Here is a 19,528-nt window from a genome sequence, read left to right as displayed (position 1 = left end):
TTACATCCTCATTTTATACAAAATATGTGTCTGTGGTAGCATAGTATCTTAAGGTATGTTACTTTTTAAAAAAAAATTATTTATTTTTATGTGCATTGGTGTTTTGCCTGCATGAATGTCTCCATGAAGATGTCAGGTCCTCTAGAACTGGAATTATAGACAGTTGTGAGCTGCCATGTGGGTGCTGGGAATTGAACCCAGGTCCATCTGGAAGAGCAACCAGTACTCTTAACCTTTGAGCCATCTCTCCAGCCCAAGGTATGTTACTTTTGTTTATGCTGTGGAATATTTGCTTAATGATGTAAAAATTTGTTACTTTTGTTGATGCTGAATTTGTTTAACTCTGTGAAGCTGTGATGCTTTGCCTGTTGGTCTAATGAAGAGCTGAATGGCCAATAGCCAGGCAGGAGCAAGGACAGGCAGGGCTGGTGGGCAGAGAGTATAAACAGAAGGAGAAATGAGGAATGAAGAGAGCTAGGAGAGGAGGATTGCCACCCAGCCACTCATGGAGTAAAAGAAAGAAAGATATACAGAAGCAAGAAAGAAAAAAGCCCAGGCGGGCGTTGGTGGTGCATGCCTTTAATCTCAGCACTCGGGAGGCAGAGGCAGGCGGATCTCTGTGAGTTCGAGACTAACCCGGTCTACAAGAGCTAGTTCCAGGACAGCCTCCAAAGCCACAGAGAAACCCTGTCTCGAAGAAAAAAAAACCAAAAAAACAAAAAACAAAAAAACAACAAAAAAAAAAACAAACCCCAAGAAAAAAGCCCAGATGGAAAAGGTAAGGCCAGGCATTTATAACCAAGAATAAGCCTCTGTGTGTGATTCATTTAGGAGCTGGGTGGTGGGCCCCCCCATCCAAAAAAGCTAAAAGAGTGAAAAACATTTCAAACAACATGTATCTTTATAGATTAGGAGAACGAATGAATTGGGAAACCTTGTGGGCTGTGCGTATTTCTTTAAGATGACTAATGAGCATATTTTAAGTTAATCCTTTGGTTACTCATAAAACAAGACATAGGAAGGTTCAGCAGAAGTATAGTTACCTGCACTACATTTGGATACAGAGCAGCACACAGCACTGCTGATATCAGCTTGGGATTCTCAGCATTTGTGTTTGCCTGTGAGAGAAACACAGCATTATCCACATGAGATGTTTTAGCATGTAATGTGTTTGCCATTATATTCCTTTTTTTCTTAGTGAGACAAGGTTTCACTATGTAGTCCTGATTGGCCTGAAACTCACTCTGTAGACAAGGCTGGCCTCGAACTCAAAGAGATCCATTTGCCTCTGCCTTCCAAGTGCTGGGGTTAAAGGTGTGTGCTACCACACCTAGTCATCATATTTCATTTAAAGTCTATCTTTAAAAAGTATCTACCTTCCTATCAATTATAAAATTTATTTCTAAGCAGAAAATCAATTTCCCAGACCATAGTCACAAGGACATATTGAAAGGTTCAGGCATTATGCTGGCCTGCCCCTGTTAACTGGTGGAACAGGCAGTACCCTGGTCAGCCCAGGGTTCCATGGGAACTAAGTCTGCACACAGGTGCAGAGGACCCCTTTAAAAGACAGACCCCTGCCTTTTACTCTCTCTCTCTCTCTCTCTCTCTCTCTCTCTCTCTCTCTCTCCTCTCTCTCCTCTCTCTTTCTCCCCCCCTCTCTCTTCTCTCTCTCTCTCCCCCCCTCTCTCTCTTCTCTCTCTCTCTCCCCTCTCTCTCTCTCTCTCTCTCTCTCTCTCTCTCTCTCTCTCTCTCTCTCTCTCTCTCTCTCTCTCTGGAGGCTGTCCTGGTACTCGCTCTGGAGACCAGGCTGGCCTCGAACTCACAGAGATCCACCTGCCTCTGCCTCCCGAGTGCTGGGTTTAAAGGCGTGCGCCACCAACACCCGGCTATTTATGCTCTCTCTACACTCTCTATTCTCTCTGCTCTTCTCTTCTCTCACCTATGCGCTCTCTCTTTCACTCTATGGCGACCGGCCGTGGCGGTCAGCCATTAACCCTGTTTCTCTTCTCCTTTAGTCGCCCTACTCTGCCAGGCCTATAATAAACTGGTTAATATGTCTAATATGTCTCTTAGTCTTATGTCTCATCCACCTCTTTTTCTTTATATCTAACTTAAACAAAAATTTAACACATATCTTAAAGAGCCCACAATGATTCTAGATGCACATAAAGCAGTTATGAAGCCAGTGTTCTTGACTTCGATGTGGTTAAATTCCCCCCACCCCCCACCCCCGCCTCGTGCAGGCCCCCTGTTAGAGTCAAGGTGGAACTGGTGCCAAACCCTGCAGCTCCTAGCACAATCTAAGTGAACTCTTTTTGTACAAGTTTAAGCAAACAAACACAGGCAGGGCTGATAAGCATCATGGAAGGAGTCTGGTTTGTGAGACATTCAGACTCTCCAGCAAATATTCATTGCTTTTAGAACAAAGGAACATAAATCCATCTGGAAGAAGTACTCTTTCTGTAATTATATCTAAGATGTTGTTGGAAAAGGCTGTCCTACTTTGAGAAAACATTACTAGACTCTGCTGTTAATTACAGAATTATCAAGAACAAGTATGAAATTTAAAAACCCTAATTTCATTGATGTCAGCTGACATACCTGTGGGCAGGGGAAATCACGAGTGCCACTAGCCCTGCTCTCTGAGCTGAAGTGAAGAATGGCTGCAGCAGGATAAATAAAAGACCCAGAAACTGATACTGGGGTTCAAGCTTCAAGCTGAAGATCAGAGAAGCAAAGCAGCCAAGCCAGTAGATCTCGCCTCTACCCAGCTGAAATGGCACTCCTGTCCCCACAAATCCTCAGAGGCAAAAGCTCTCAAATCCTGTCTCCTCCTCTTATTCCTTTCTCCACCCAGCCATATCCTCCTGTCTCCACCTCCCTAGTGCTGGGATCACCTTTGTGTGAGCTGTTTCTTTTAGCAGTGGATCAATTTTGTTTAGTCAGTGTGGCCTTGAACTAACAGAGATCCATCTACCCCTTAATCCTAAGTCCTGAGACTAAAGTTGTGTTCTACTAACTGCCTAGCTTCTAAGAGCTAACTAGTGTGGCTGGCTTTGCATCCTGAACCCTCAGGCAAGCTTTATTAAACCATAATGTATCACGACAAATGGCCAGTTGCATGCTACTGGGATTAAAGTGAAATCAGACAGGCCCTCATGCTTTACCTCTTCTCCTGTGGCATCCAGGACACCATCTCCTCCTTGGGCCCTTTTTTCAATTTCCCTTGCTCTGAGACCCTCTTTCACAAACCCTATGTCAGACAATAGTTCAGTGAATTGCCGTTTGAGGCTAGCCATTTCCTGAAAGAAGGGACAAATTTTTAAAAGAAGGAGCTATGAACAAATTAAATGTGTAACCATCTAATGAGACAGGGCTAATCTTGTCTGTCATCTTTAAATGGTGGCTTTCACTCACTATAAACTGGAAGACAGAGCGAGACAGTTACATGGAAATCCAAAGCCTTCAAAAACCCCAATGATCATTTCTTTTTCTTTTTTAATTAATTTTAAAAACTCTATATGCATTGGTGTTTTGCCATGGGTGTTGGATCCCCTGGAACTGGAGTTAGAGAGTTGTGAGCTGTCGTGTGGGTGCTAGGAATTGAACGGGGCCTCCTGAAGAGCAGTCAGTGCTTTTAACCAGAGCCATTATCTCCAGCAAACACCCCACCCCCCCTTTTTTTTTAGACAGGGTTCTCTATGTAGCTTTGGAAGCTGTTCTGGAACTAGCTTTTATAGACCAGGCTGGCCTTGAACTCACAGAGATCCGCCTGCCTCTGCCTCCTAAATGTTGGAATTAAAGGTGTGCACCGCCGCCGCCGCCGCCGCCGCCACCACCACCCAGCCCGATGATATTTCTTGAACATTTTAAACATTTTAACTGGGGTGTGGTAGGTCTGATTTTCTTGCAAATTCTTGGGATGGTCAAAATTTATTTTGCTTTTGGTATTGCTTGTTGCCTTAGTTTCTAATCTTTCTGTTTGCATTTCTATCCAAGTCCTGTCAACTCCTTACTTGAGCCTAGCATGGATAATATTTCTCTTGATGGAATGCATGTACAGAACTTTCCCCCTTTTTCTACTCTGTGGTCTTACTGGATCATATGTGATTCTGGGAATGGGGATGTTACTGTTTTAGATTTAGACACTAAAATGTACAAATGTCTTTGTCTTGTGGCTTTTGCTCAAATATAGGCTGCAAGAAGCAAATGCAGTAGCTCACATTCCAAGTCTCGTTACCTGGAGAGCAGAGAGAGATGAGAGGACTGCTTGAGTCCAGGTGCCTAGGGACAGCCTCAGCAATACAGGAAGAGCCCATTACTTTGAAAGTGTGAGGCACACACAGGTGGCAAAGGATTTGCCTAGCATGTGAGGACCCTGGATTTGACTCACGACACCAGTCTGAACAAAACAAGCAAGGTCTCTACTGTGGCCCAACTTCTCTGATAGAAGGGAAAGAAATAGATTTAGGGAGCAGAAGTACCAAGAACACTGACTTTTTGTCTCATTGGTCCTCTCCTTCTCCAGATCTTTAATAAAACAAAGCTTGTAGAGACCCCTCCATCACTACTTTCTCTCTTCTATGCTCACCACTGACAAACTATGTTTCAGTGGACAGAGGAAAAATTAACCAAGAAAAGCTGACTCAGTGTTAGTTCTTTGGTTTTGCCTTAGGGGTTAGGGGTGGTCACAGACCCCACTGAGAGTTTGGTGAGAGCTATGGTTAATCTCTTGAGAACAATGCACTTAATTTGCCACGTACTTTAGGGATTAAGGTTAATACCTGCTCCAATCACTGGGGAGATAAACGTCTAATAAGCAGCCATCCTCACCATGCTGGTAGTCCCCCACACTAAACAAGCACACATTCAGCAGTGTGGACAACCAGGTCAGGTGACAGTTTTGTCACTGAAAGCCTCATGTCACCTAGTTTAGTAACCCATTCTGCATAGCCAAGAAAATTAAGCATGCTCAGAAATAACATTTCCACCATCCGGACAGGACAAGTGAGGTAGAGCTGTCACCCCTTGCATAACTGTGAGCTACTACAGTGGAAATGAATGAAGGAATGGCATAGAAGCAACTCACCTGCAGAGTTCTTCCTGACAGGAAATTTTGTCTGCAGTAATTATAACCTGCTCTCGCACTTTCTTTTGTACTCAGCTGCCAACCCTAAATTGTGGAGAAAATCTAGCTGAACATACTTTGATGCTGGTGCCAACTGTGGCTATAAACCTAAGCTCTGAGGGTACCTTACCTTATATGCACATAGAAGGGCCAGATAGTCACTGTTTGCAAATGCAAATTCCAGCTTTTTCTGATTAGCCTCTTCTTTTTTATCCCAGGGAGACACCTAAGTGAGAGAAATGGATTTGCAGGACATGGTTTATCAGAGGTTTCAAATGGCACTTTCCTACTGCTGAAACCCACTACCTGGGGACAGCATCCTGCATAGTACAAAGTATACTGCTCCATGTGTAGGCTTTTTCAAGGCAAGCATGATAGTGAAGCCAATGAGTGGCCTTTGTGTTCTGTGAGTTCAAAATAAGCCCAAGAGAAGCAAGCCTGGTCCTTTAGGACAAAATGGCAAAAGACAGTTATCAAAGGCCTACTTCTTTTTTGGGGGGGGAGGGTTGGCTAATTCTTCCTTTTTGTAATGATTTATTTTTATTTTATGTACATTTGTGTTTTGCCTGCATGAATATCTGTGTGAGGATGTTAGATTCCCTGAAACTAGAGTTATAGACAGCTGTTAGCTTCCATGTGGGTACTGGGAATTGAACATGTGTCCTTTGGAAGAGCAGCCAGTGCTCTTACTGCTGAGACGTTTTTCCAGCGCCTCCCCCTCCTTTTTTTTTTTTTTTTTTTTTTAAGACAGTTTCACTGTGAAGCTCTGGCTGGCCTGGAACTTGCTATGTATACTAAGCTGGCTTCGAATTTGTGGTGCTCATCCTGCCTCTACCTCTAGAATATGCATCTTCACACCCAACTGATTTTTTTCTTTTAGATTTCTGAGACAGGATTCTATTCTTGTAGCCTAGACTGGCCTGGAGCTTACCATATTGCTCAGGCTGGCCTTGAAAACTGGTCCTAGTGGGACAGTTCTACAAAACCCAAAAGTCACAGTAGGATGGTTAGTTATACATCTCCCTGCTTTGGTACTGGAGATGGAGCCTAGGGCCTCACACATGCTAGCAAGTACTACACTTTAACTCTTTTTTTTGGGGGGAGGGGAGGTTCGAGATAGGATTCCTCTTTGGCTTTGGAGGCTGCCCTGGAACTAGCTCTTGTAGACCAGGCTGGTCTCGAACTCACAGAGATTCACCTGCCTCTGCCTCCCTGAGTGCTGGGATTAAAGGCCTGTACCACCACCGAAATTCTTTTTTTTTTTTTGATCACTTTAACTCTTAAAGACTATTGACTTGAATACTTTTAAATAGGTGAATGTATGTGCAAATTATATTTCAAAAGTTACTTTAAAGTTGATAAATTATGTAGGGGTATCTTGCTGGCTTACTGTTTTTGATTATTCTATAATAAGCAATAGCAAACTAAAGCCACATTATTTTAATAGCTATACCTCTAATTCCCAAGGGTATTTTTTGGGTTAGGGGAATATAGAACTTTCTAAGGAAAAATTTTACATTCCACATAATAAGCAAATTTTTGGAGGGCTCACATACCTCTGAATCCTAAAGATTCTTTCCAGACCTGTGACGTAAACTGTAATTTAGACAAATGTTCACTTACAAAAGGGGACTTAAAGGCCAAGCTTGCAGCAATGGTGAGAGCCGGGTCCAGACAGCGGAAGATAGACCCAAACAGCATCAGTTTGCCGATTCTCACATCCACTGGCAGAGAGGCCAAGTGATAGCCCAGCGGGGTCAGCTTTTCATCTGGAGTTAAGGCTCCCAAGTCTCTCAACCGCACTTTTGAGGCACGAAGAGAATCAATATGTGGTGGTTCAATGAGCCGAGCGAACACAGATTGGAGATTATGAGAGCTAAACATTTCTAAAATTTTAATTCTGAAAAAGAAAAGAAAGTCATCATTTGTAAATTTGATATTTACAAATGTCAAAGGGATAATTTTTGTTTCTTGAGTGAGAAAGATAAATGCTTTTTTAAAAAAAGATTGGTTTTAGTCCTTTCTAATTATCTATAGGTATATCTGCATGCGGGTGTGTACGCATGGGTGCAGGTGCCATCAAAGCCCAGAGCTGTAGGATGCCCTAGAGTTGGAGTTACAAATTGCCAGGAGCTGCCTGGCATGGGTGCTGGGAACTGAACTAGGGTTTTCTAGAAGAGCAGCAAGTGCTCTTAATTACTAAGCCATCTATCTCTCCAATACCTGAGAAGTGTTTTTGAAGCCCCACAGTACTTCTAGGTTTTGAGATAAGCAGAAGCAGCCTTCCTAGGCCTCAGGTTGCAGGTGAGGTCACCACACCTAGCAGAACTGCTGCTTTAAAGAAAACATTTGAAGTCTCTGTCCTCTAAGTTTTGTTAGCAACGAACTACAGACACACTACAAGTTATGAACTTACCCATATTCAAAAACCTCTTTTTATAAACTTTTAAAACTGCCTTTTTTAAAAAAAAAAACAACTGCCTTTTTCTCTTAACAGTGGGTTCAAATTATGAAAGTGAATTCAAACAGTAAAGAAGTGTTAGTGAGGATGTAGAAATCTTGTATACCACTAATGGGAATGTAAAATGGTGCAGCCGGAGGAGCTCCTCACAGAAACTTTGATTAGAACTACCATATGCCCCAGAAATTGTACTTTTTTTTTTTTTGGCTTTTTTGAGACAGGGTTTCTCTGTGTAGCCCTAGCTGTCCTGGAACTCACTCTGTAGACCAGGCTGACCTCAAACTCAGAGATCCTCCTCCTGCTGTCTCCCGAGTGCTGGGATTAAAAGTGTGCACCACCATGTCTAGCCTTATAATTTAGACACCACAACTTAGTCACTACAGATGCTTTCATTAGTGTACATATTTGGTATTTAGTTTTTTTTCCCACTTGAGGTATTTTACTGAAGTGATGAATGTATTGGAATTTCAAAGTAGGAAAGAATAAAGGATGGACTAAGCTGGTATATAGGATTTCCCCATCTTTTTACTATTGAGCTTTTCAATAAAATCTTTTATGCTCCATGTGCTACACTTCCCTTCTCTCATCCTTCACAAGTCAGTCAACTTCTAAAGCTCTCTCAAACCCCTCCACTCCCTTCCATCTCTCTGTACCACCACTCCCCAGCCGCTTTTCCTTGTTTGCTCTGAGATGCGCTCTCACTGTAAACCTCTCACTGTAAACATGAGGATGGCTTCAGAGCCAGGATCCTCCTGCCTCACTCTCTCAAGTGCTGGGATTACCAGGTGTGTGCCATTCTGCCTGGCTTCTTCCTTGATTTTTAACTTTAAGACTAACCTTGGACCCAAGTGTTCCTGTATCTTACAGAATACCTCCTATGTGGAGGAAGAGCTATAGGGCTGGTTTTGTAGCTCAGTGGCAGAGTACTTGGCTAGCATGCACAATGCCCTGGCTTCAATCCCAGCTCTTAAAAAAATAATAAAAATAGCTTTATACAAGGAATCCTTACCCTTTGGTTATTTTTTTTTCTCCCCAAGTTAACAACTGGACAAAAGAGCATGGGATAACATTCATTTCTTATATATCATCAAGCAATTTTTCATAAACATTGAATCAAAACTTCTTTGGTTTTTCCAGACAGTGTGTGTGTGTGTGTGTGTGTGTGTGTGTGTGTGTGTGTGTGTGTAGCCCTGACTGCCCTGGAACTAGCTCTGTAGACCAGGCTGGCCTCAAATTCACAGAGATTTGCTTGCCTCTGCCTCCCAAGTGCTGGGATTAAAGGTATGCACATTAAATCTATTCAAATCCTATTTTATGACATTTGTTCATTAGCTAATGATGGTGTTGTAAATTTTGTTTACTTTTCTCTAACTGATAATGAGGTTGCAGGTTTTTTTCCTGGAATCATGTGATATTAATGTGTTCCCCGGCAGAAATTCCCTGGCAAGCCAAGTTATTTCCATAATTCACAAATGTATTTTTTTTTTTTTTTTGGTTTTTCGAGACAGGGTTTCTCTGTGTAGCTTTGGAGCCTATCCTGGCACTCGCTCTGGAAACCAGGCTGGCCTCGAACTCACAGAGATCCACCTGCCTCTGCCTCCTGAGTGCTGGGATTAAAGGCGTGTGCTACCAATGCCCGGCCTTCACAAAGGTATTTTTGAGCTTTATTGTAGGACCATGCTTTGCAAATGTGAGACTCTCTATGTGCAGAAAGTTTAAAGGAAAGGGCCACATGTGACATGCTTTCTTTGCAAATGAGTGAGTTCATCCACTCTATTCTTAGCAAAATGTCTTCTACTAGGAAAAAGAGAACCTGAAATTTAAATAGAACGAGAAACATTTGGACTTGTTGGAAACAGAGCATACAAGTCAAGATGTCACCTTAGGCATAGCTGTTCCAATGGCACTCTTTGTATTTCTGGTATTTGCTGCTTTAAGAGCTGATGGCTGTAGTGGTGGCTTGTGAACAAATGGAAGCAGACTCCAGATGCAACACGGCCAGCTCGACCTTTTCTCTGCAGAGCATTAGCTTGAGACACAAATGTGTCCTCTAGACTCTCCATCCCTTTGCCGGCATCATATCTCGAAAGGAAAGGGGAATGTAAAGTTGAGTCATTTTGTGTGTATAAATGCACACTCGTGTATGTGTACGTAAGCTGTAATTCTTCAGGCACTGTCTTCTCCCTCACTAAGAAGGGTAGGCTGGGTGGCCAGTGAGTTCCAATCATCTGCCTGTTTCCCCTCCCCAGAGTTACCACATCTATCGTTTTCTTTGTTCTTTTCCTTTCCTTTTCTTTTTCCTTCCTTTCCCCTTTTCCTTCCTCCTTTCCACTCCTCCCCTCCCCTCTCTCCCTTCATTCCTTCCTAAATGTGGGTTTTGGGGATTGAACAGGTTCTGAAAATATTTTTAAGAATGCTGTCAAGATTACTGGGCATGGACAAACAGTCTTACTTATTACTTAAGACAACCACCTTACTCCTACAGAGGTACAGAGGTACACAGCACTCTGTGTAGTTTAGTTTAGGACTCTGGTATGACTAGTGCTGATTTAAATGCTAACACATTCCACTACACACATTTTCTTAATTATTTTCTTTTCATCCAAGCACATAAACACACACACACACACACACACACACACACACACACACACACACACACACACACACACACGGGAAAACAAATCCATTACTTCTGAGGTAAAACTTTAAATTTTACATCCTTGTTTGACTTTTTCATGATGCTGGTCACTGAATCACAGTATTCCATTAAAGAGTACCTTAGCATTAAACTCAACAGTTCTGTTATTCTAAATGAGGTATTTGTAGTGCCTCTGTTACCACACCAAAAGAGAATACCTCTTTTCTTTCATCTTCCCAGAATCGATGACATAAACAACATCATCAATGGTTATGGAGCTCTCAGCAATGTTGGTGGAAATTATAATCTTAGTTACACCTACTGGAGGTTTTACAAACACCGCCTGCTGCTCTTCACTGGATAAAGATGAGTGAAGAGGATGGATAACACATCTAGGAAGGAGTAAAATCACAATAAGGAGTCAGCAGCTTCTCTGCAGTCCTCAGGGCCCAGCTCTTAGTGTGAGGGTTCCTTCCCATCTTACAAAAAACCTTGTGCCAACTTGGGAAAAGCTGGGAGTTATTTCAGTAGTAAACCACCAAGAGGAATGAATGAATGATTCGTATAAATAACAAGCCCAAGTCCAGAGAGAGAGAGTGAGCAAAGTGTGACACAAGTTAGGACATTCAGTGCTAAATTTCTAGGGAGTGTTAGCTAGCTTTGCCCTTGTGTGTAAAGGCATATCCAGCAATTGGTGGAAAATTACTCTCCCTCAAAATGACAGCATTTCATTGTTGTTGTTAATGCTGGCTTTTTTCCATCTTCCACTCTTCTTCAGGAATCTAGCAACTGAAAATTACATGCAAATTTGCTGAGTCACTATGATAAGTGAAATGTCTGTCTTTGATAGAATGGGGTGACATTTCCTGGAGCACAGAGGCCTGCTCATTTCCAGCAGGCATAAACACGTGTTTGGGGTGATAATGTAGTCTATGGAGGGCGAGGACCAAAGGGACCCTTCTGCTCTTTGTCTTCATACATGGCTGCAGTGAAGACTATGGATAGAAAGCCAGTGGCTTACCTATGACTGCGCCTATTGTTGAAAAGAGAGTTAGACTGCAGCTGCTCATACAGCATCTTGATTTCTGCTAGCCCCGGTAAAAACACAAGTATAGCACCTGGGTTAAAAAAAAGGGGAGACTAAGATAAACAAACAAGGAAAATAGCATAGGCTACAAACTGTTTTTAAACCAATAATCTGATAATTTTCACTATCAGTTTTTCCTTGTGAAGCCTCAGCATTTAAAGCAATATGAAATCACATTTCTGTATATACTCTGATTTAAAAAGGACAAAGTAGAGTAGTACTGCTCTTTTCCATTAGAGAACTGAAGTATAGAAAAGCATGCCTTAAGTTATAAGAAGCACTAGCCAAGCTGAGTTCATGCATGTGTGCAAGTGTGTGTGTGTTTGTGTGTGTGTGTGTGTGTACACCATCTGAGGACCAAAACTAACACCTTGCACACATCAGGCCCAGCTAAGCTTGTCAACATAATTCCTTGGTTCCCTGGCCATTGGCATTCTGTTTCTATGGTTATAGAGATTCTTTGGTTAATGGAATCCATGTATTTTACTGAATATGATAAAAAAGAAACTCTCATCTGGTTATCTAAGGTCAGACACATTTGAAAGAGACAGTATATTAATTAGCCATGTCTTACTAACCATTTATGGCCTTTAAACTTTTTCATTAAAGAATATAAGCAACAATAACAGGTTATAGTATATTTCTGTCTCTGTACTCCACCCCACTCCATAGTTACTTTATTTTATAGTGTTTTTTTGAGATAGAGTCTCACTTGGTAGTTCAGGTGGTCTTGGTACCCACTCTGTAGTTTAGGTTGGCCTTGAACCTATGTTGTTTCTCTTGCCTCAGTCTCCCAAGTGCTGGGGTTACAGGTATGAATGAGCCTGGCATTCTCTTGTGCTTCATTCACAGAAGAAGCTGATAACCTCTTTCACTAAAGTCCCCCTCCATCTCACATATGTAAGCAGTATGCCTAGGTCAGCTGTGTAGCATGAATGTAAAACAGGGCCTCCAGAACTCATTACCTACAGCATGCTTACTCTCCCCATGAAACAAAGGAATCTAAATCATCACAAAAATAGAGGAGGGCCAAACAGAGGTCTTGCAGGGATGTTTTTTTCACACACACGAACTCATTTGGCCTTCATAGCCACCTTTAAGGAAGAAGGGCATCAGTATGAAACACACTACTCCATCCTTTGGCTAGGCTGGAGTTGATAAGCTGAGTACCTCATTACAAGCCTTCAGTTTCTGGTCCCAGATCCATGCTCTTTCCATTACACATCCCATGCTCCTCTACACTAAAATGACACAAGATTTAGAGTGGTAAAATAATCTATATAGAGATGGGGAACTTGTCTATATTTTTATCTAGTTTACTGTGATTGATTCTTCCCTCATGGCTGGGCCACCTGTTGGGGATAGCTCTGATATTCACAAATATATCACTGATTTTGTTGTTGTTGTATTTTTTGAGACATGGGTTTCACAGCCCAGCTGGTTGGGAACTGTTGTGCTGTTCTGTAGACCAGGCTGGCCTTGGACTCACAAGAGATATGCCTGCCTCTGCTTCCTGAGTGCTGGGATTATTCAACATGCCTGGTGAATTTCGGCAATTTTCTAAAATTTCTTTTTGGCTGGCATGTTTGTTTTCATTAAATCTTTTTCTTTGGAATGAAACCAGGCCACCAGTCCATTAGTAATACATTGGCAACACCTGACCACTTGCCAAGAGATAAGAAATAAGGAACTTAATAATTTACACAGCTCTCAAATCTCCTTAGGAGCCGGAAGGTGGTGGCGCACACCTTTAGTCCCAGCACTAGGGAGGAAGAGGCAGGTGAGTTCAAGACCAGCCTGGTCTACAAGAGCTAGTTCCAGGACAGCCTCCAAAGCCACAGAGAAACCCTGTCTTGAAAAACAAAACAAAACAAAACAAAAAAAAGCCAAAAAAAAAAAAAAAAACCAAAAAAAAACCAACAAAAAAAACCCCACCAAATCTTAGGATAAAGTCTTATCATTTCCTCTTAAGTAATATGTAACAAGCACAAAAAGTCTTTTATTGATCTTTATTGAATTTTACTGTTTCACTCAATCAGCACCTAATCCTTCAATAAAATTTTTTTTTAGCTGGGCATGGTGGCACATACCTTTAGTCCCAGCACTTGGGAGGCAGAAGCAGGTGGATCTTTGTGAGTTTGAGGCCCGTCTGGTCTACAGAGTGAGTTCCAGGACAGCCAGGACTGTTTCACAGAGAAACCCTGTCTCAAAACAAAACAAAAACAAAAACTATATTTAAATGTTTCAAGCACTTTCCTAGGAGCTGAGAAATCCAGGGTGAACAAGAAAGCCCCCTCCTCTCCAGGACAGGGTTTTTCTGTGTAGCCCTGGTTGTTCTGGAACTTGCTCTGTAGACCAGGCTGGCCTCAAACTCAGAGATGCACCTGCCTCTGCCTTCCTAGTGCTGGAACTAAAGGCGTGTGCCACCATGCCTGGCAAAATCCCTGTTCTTAAGTTTACATTCTATGAAGGAAATGGATCAGTAAGCAAAATAATTTTAGACAGTGTCAAATGCTAGCTACTTTGGAAGGTACGACAGAGTAAGAGTGAGGACAAGATCACAGGTAGGATGGCCTACAATGGAGACATGCATGCAGAAACCCACAACATGGGAAGGATTGGGTCAAGAGACGATCTGGACTACCCTGAGGGTAAGAGACTGCAAGTCAAGTGAGTAGGAGGACAGTGAGTAAAGGAAAAGCAGGACACCAGCCATGACCTAGAACTTTGGGTTCTCCTGTCTCCGCATGTACCCATTCCAGTTTGTGAGACACTGGAGCCTTTCTGCATGCTAGGCAAGCACGCTACCAGCTCAGCTACACATACAGCCTTACTTTCAGTCATTTATTTAAAAAGATTTATTTATTTCTACTTACATATACATACACACATATACATATATGTGTGGATATGTGCATGTGAGTATTGGTGCCCTTGGAGGTCAGAGGCATTGGATCTCTGTGGAGCTGGAGTTACAGGCTGTGAGCTGCCCAAGATGGGTGCTGGGAATTGAACTAGGATCCTCTAAATGAGCAACAAGTGCTATTAACTACTGTACCATCTCTCACTTTCTATTTTTGTTTGTTTAGTTTTGTTTTTGGAGACAGGGTTTCTCTGTGTAGACCTGGCTGTCCTGGAACTTTGCCTTGTAGATCACGCTGGCCTTGAACTCACAGAGACTGCCTGCCTCTGCCTCCCAAGTGCCGGGATTAAGGCGTGTGCCACCACTGCCTGAGCATCCTCTATTTTTACATGTCTTTAATCCTAATTTTTCTTGTATGTCATGGTGCTGGGGATCAAACCCTTGCTCTGAACATGCTGTGACCAGAAGCCCCACCTCAGAGCTGCATTCCTGGCCCCACTTAGTTTCTTTCAAGAGTTGAGGCAGCTTTCTAAGATTTACTACTGTCTTTATCTTACAAACAAAAGAATTAAAATTAAGAAAAGATAAGGATTTAGTCACATATAGAAGTTTTCTGAATAGTGAACTGAGAAATCTATCAGACTCCAAAGCTTGGGTTCTTACCCAGTGCCCAGAGGTCTTGTGTGCAGTTTGCACAGAGCTCAAACACTCAGGACTGGACTTGCAGTTTTCCAAGGACTAAGTGTTTACTATGGGGATCACTGGGCCTAGAAAGAAGGCATAGTCACCTGGAGGGTAGGAGTGCTTGCCATCCACAATCCACTCTAACAAGGCTTCTATTAAGTCGAAGTTCACCCTTTCAAAGTCCATTACAGACATTGTCTTGATGACTGACTTGTTAACCCCTGAAGGAAAGGTAAAAATCAGAATTACACCTTACACACAATAATTACACCTTACACCTTACACCTTACAGAATAATTACATCTTCGAGGTCTTGGGTTGGTTTAATAGCACTAGAGTTCACATTTAACTTGTTTTCTTTAGTCCCTCAGAAAACCTTGCTTTACAGAAATCCTTCCTTTTTTTCTTTAAAAAAAATTTTTATTTTATTTATGCAGTATTCTGCCTGCCTGCCTGCCAGAAGAGGGCACCAGATCTCATTACAGATGGTTGTGAGTCACTATGTGGTTGCTAGGAATTAAACTCAGGATCTCTGGAAGAGCAGTCACTGCTCCTAACTCTGAGCCATCTCTCTAGCCATCCCCTTCCTCCCCGCCTTTTAATATTTATTTATGGGCTGGAGAGGTGGGTCAGTGGTTAAGAATACTGCTTGATTCTCTGGAGGACCCAGGTTCAATTCCCAGCAACCACATGGTGGCTCACAAGTGTTTGTAACTTCAGGGTCTGACACCCTCACACAAGATATGCAGGCAAAACACTGATGCCAATAAAATGAAAATACATTATTTTAAAAAAGATTTATGGGCTGGAGAGATGGCTCAGACGTTGAGAGCACTGGCTGCTCTTCCAGAAGTCCTGAATTCAATTCCTAGCAACCACATGGTGGCTCACAACCATCTATAATGAGATCTGGTGCCCTTTTCTAAGATTTATTTATGTATTACAGGGTTCTGCTTGCATGTATGCCTGGATGCCAGAAGAGGGCATCAGATCTCATTACAGATGGTTGTGAGCCACCATGTGATTACTGGGAATTGAACTCTGGACCTCTTAACCTGTGAGCCATCTCTCCAGCACTTTTTTTTTTTTTCTTTTTAAAAAGCTAGCCTTGAACTCAAGAGAAGGATGACTTTGAACTTTTGACTCTCTTGCCGCCATCTAAAGTGCTGGGATTTTAGGCACACCACCACATCTGGTTTCTGTGCTGGAGATCAAACTCAAGGCTCCAATGCTACGAACATAAACACTGTTATCAACTGAGTTACATTCCCAGCCCAGAAGCACTTTGTTGTTCTGGATCAGTGACCCAAAGAGAAAGTGCTTGCCCCATTAGAACTTTTAACTCTCCTTCCTTTTTGCCATCACATATTTATTGAATTTTTAAGATCTAGAACAAAATTCACCAGCCACATTTTAGAAACCCTGTCCAGATTCAATCAGACCTTGAATCAGATCATCAGGAAGCCCAGGTGGCAGTTACCATAGGAAGATACAAATGGATACAGATGTTTTACTGGCATCTTTACAACAGGGCTAAACTTTGAGGTCCCTTTGAGACAGTGGCAGAAATGCTCTTCCTTGAAGGGTGGGTGTGAATTTAAGAACTTCCTCAATGTGGGGCATGGTAGTGCACACCTTTAGTCCCAGCACAAGGGAGGCAGAAGCAGGAGCACCTCTCTGAGTTTGAGGCCAGCCTGGGCTACATAATGAGTTCCTGGACAGCCAAAGCTACACAGAGAAACACTGTCTCCATGTCTCAACAAAAACAGGAACCAAAAAAACACCTCCCCAAACAAACAAACAAAACCCTCAAAGCAACAAAAGAAAAAAAACAAAACAAAACCACCTCCTTTGAATGCATCTTAATTGTGTTGTCAGGGATCCCCTCCTCCTGTGACTTACTGTTCCTTCCTGTGTGGCCTGCTATATAATCAGAGATGAACACAGGAAGTCCAAGGTTACTTTTGTCTTTGTCCTTAAAAGTTGAGACTAGCGCCAGGTCCCAGCTGCCCTTCCTGCTCTTTTCCCTATTTCCTTCCACCCTCATTTATCTTTCCTAAGTAAGAGCCTCTAACCTCTGTTACTTCTGCAGGGTCAGCTCGTTTTTCTTCCTCTCCTTGCAAAGACTTTTTAAAAATTAATAATAAAAAAAGAAAAACCCCATTGATAGGTATGGTAGCTGTAATCTGTATATTAGAACTGCTGATTTTGGAAGTTTAAAGTTGTTCTGACAAATTTAAGGCAATGTTACTATAAAATAAAAGTTCTATTTTTCTTCTGGATTATGTGGGAAAGAAATGACAAGCAACTTTTGGAATATTTATACCATTCCCTGAGTAAGCAAATTACCTTTATAGCGGGCCAAGAGCTGCTTAAAATCTAACTGCTGATCTGGTATTGTGTCTTTGACGGAATCTTCATCCTGGAGGTGAAGCGACAGCCTCAGGTCTTCCTCCACTTCTTCAAATGCAGTTCTGTTGTGCCTGGCTTTAAGTTTTTCCTTTGCAATCTGTTTCATGGATCGCATATATGGGCTCCCATCCTGTAACACATATCTGAGGGAGAAGACAGGAATGTGTCTTGGGGGTGTGTGTTCCAGCAGAAGAAGAAAGAAATTATTCTCCCACTGTGTTTACCACCAGCACAATGGACAGAGCTTCTGTCCAGCTCATGTGTTACCTCCCAGAAGCCCAAGATTCTGCTGCCTGTGCCATTTCTGGTTGGGAACATACTGGAATGAATGCCATTGGTTCTGTCCAGAAACTCAGAGAAGACTATGGAGAAAGTGCTACCCAGGAGGAATGGCATTCAGAGGGCATGTGAGCTATGTTCTCAGTTGCAGTGCCCCTAATTTTAATTCCTTCTTTGAGAATCTTAGCCCCCCCCCCCCCCAAGGGCTCCAACTATAATTCTAAAGCAGCTAATTCTACCACATGTTATCAAATGTAGACCTGAATTTCCAGTTCTTTTCTGAACATTGCTACAAGGTCATCTTCAAACACACTGAAAGACTTATTAGACAGTATTTGTTAGAGATAATACTGTTATGGTGAAATGGAAAAGGTATACATTTGATACTAAAAGTTCTAGGTCTGCTACTAAATGCCCTGCCTCAGGACTTCTGAGAGTCAATTTCAAAGGCCTTATTTTCTCATCATTTGGGAGAACTGATGGACATAACTATTTGTAAACTACTTTCCCTGGAGGCTTCTCGGAGACCCCATGAAAGGTAAGGGCTAGGGCACAGGGACCAAGCGGGAGCTGCTCTTCCTCCTCCCTTGTCCACTCAAGTAATCACCGTTTTCCTTCTTTCCTCTTTATGATTTTCTGCAAGACTTTATTTGCAGAAAGGGTCCTATGGCTTTTAAAGAAGTCTAAAATGTCATGATTCTATAATCCATAACCATCAAATGTCATATTCTCCTTTTACATTTACCAAATGCCAGTTTTATGAAGTGTCCACAGCAGTGTGGTGTGGTGTGGTGTGTATGAAGCAAAGAGCCTTTTAAGAAACTTGCAAACCAATGAGAAAAGATCAACCAAGTCCCTATTCTGCAAGGCAGTTTGGAAAAAGTACCATTATAGGTATAATAAAGTATGCAAGGCCTGTAGGAAACAAGTAGGAAATTCATCAAGGTGGCACTCAAGCTGAGGGTTGAACAATGAGCTGGAAAGGAAGAGGGAGGAAGGAACAGCAGTCTGACATTAAGGTTCACACAGTGAACTGGTAGATGTCAGGGCCGTTTTCGCCCTGAGTTCAGCAGTTAGTAATAAAAATCCTGATCTGCAAGTTTTTAATCACAAAAAACAACAACTAAAATCCTTTGAGTCTGATAGCCAGCAAGGATGGGTTTAAAAGTGAGAAACACAGCAAGGATCAAAACTTGGAGGATTTTTTAAGGCCAAAAAAGCCATAGAGAATATCTGTTTGTATACAACAGACATTACCATTCCTACCCAATTCTAAAACTATATAGGTACTGCTTCCTTTTGTTGTTTTGTGTACCTGTGTGTGCGTGCTTGGGCCTGCTGAATGGAGTCAGAGCACAACCTGTGTATGTCAGTTCTCTCCTTCTACCATGTGGGTTTCAGGATCAAACTCAGCCTGTCAGCTTGGTGGCAAGTACTTTACCCTCTAAGCCATTTAGCTTCCTCCTTCTCATATATCCCTTTTTAAAAAATATTTTTTAAGATTTATTTTTTAATTGTGTGTGTGTGTATGTATGTTTGTATATGTGTATAAGTAGTGCCCGTGGAGGCCAGAGATGTCGGATCCCCTGAGACTTGAGTTACAGATAGTTGTGAGCCACTTTGTAGGTCCTGGGAATTAAACCTATGTCATCTAGAAGAGTAGTCAGTGCTTTTAACTGCTGAGCCATCTCTCCAGTTCCATGCATTGACATCCTAACATTCAGCCTATATGACAAGCTTCCTGAGAGCATGATGGTTAATTGATAACATTTATAAAGCAAGCACTATGCGTCAGATACAATTCCAAGCACTTAAAAAAAAAAAATCTTTAGCCGGGCGTTGGTGGCGCACGCCTTTAATCCCAGCACTCGGGAGGCAGAGGTAGGCGGATCTCTGTGAGTTCAAGGCCAGCCTGGTCTCCAGAGCGAGTGCCAGGACAGGCTCCAAAGCTACACAGAGAAACCCTGTCT

At 42.3% G+C, this 19,528-nt stretch overlaps 1 protein-coding gene across 11 annotated transcripts in view; it reads right to left on the bottom strand.

The window, feature by feature from the left end:
• The window catches only part of Dhx57 (DExH-box helicase 57), a 59,428-nt gene that overhangs the window by 6,745 nt on the left and 33,155 nt on the right, over window positions 1–19,528 (bottom strand). For 10 of the 11 annotated variants that reach the window (XM_027426003.2, XM_035447459.1, XM_027426010.2 and 7 more), the window contains 10 exons: window positions 17,217–17,422; window positions 14,972–15,088; window positions 11,255–11,351; window positions 10,452–10,625; window positions 9,474–9,674; window positions 6,755–7,031; window positions 5,262–5,357; window positions 5,093–5,176; window positions 3,171–3,305; window positions 1,044–1,118 (listed from right to left, as the gene is read on the bottom strand). In XM_027426003.2, coding sequence (XP_027281804.1) covers window positions 1,044–1,118; window positions 3,171–3,305; window positions 5,093–5,176; window positions 5,262–5,357; window positions 6,755–7,031; window positions 9,474–9,674; window positions 10,452–10,625; window positions 11,255–11,351; window positions 14,972–15,088; window positions 17,217–17,422 — 1,462 coding nt within the window. The remainder of the gene's footprint in view (window positions 1–1,043; window positions 1,119–3,170; window positions 3,306–5,092; window positions 5,177–5,261; window positions 5,358–6,754; window positions 7,032–9,473; window positions 9,675–10,451; window positions 10,626–11,254; window positions 11,352–14,971; window positions 15,089–17,216; window positions 17,423–19,528) is intronic. The other variant, XM_027426007.2, reaches the window with a different exon arrangement.

The sequence above is a fragment of the Cricetulus griseus genome, chromosome 7 (assembly GCF_003668045.3).
Source record: "Cricetulus griseus strain 17A/GY chromosome 7, alternate assembly CriGri-PICRH-1.0, whole genome shotgun sequence".
NCBI lineage: Eukaryota > Metazoa > Chordata > Mammalia > Rodentia > Cricetidae > Cricetulus > Cricetulus griseus.
Note: the sequence above shows the minus strand (reverse complement) of the source record. Positions and strands in the feature narration are given on the sequence as shown.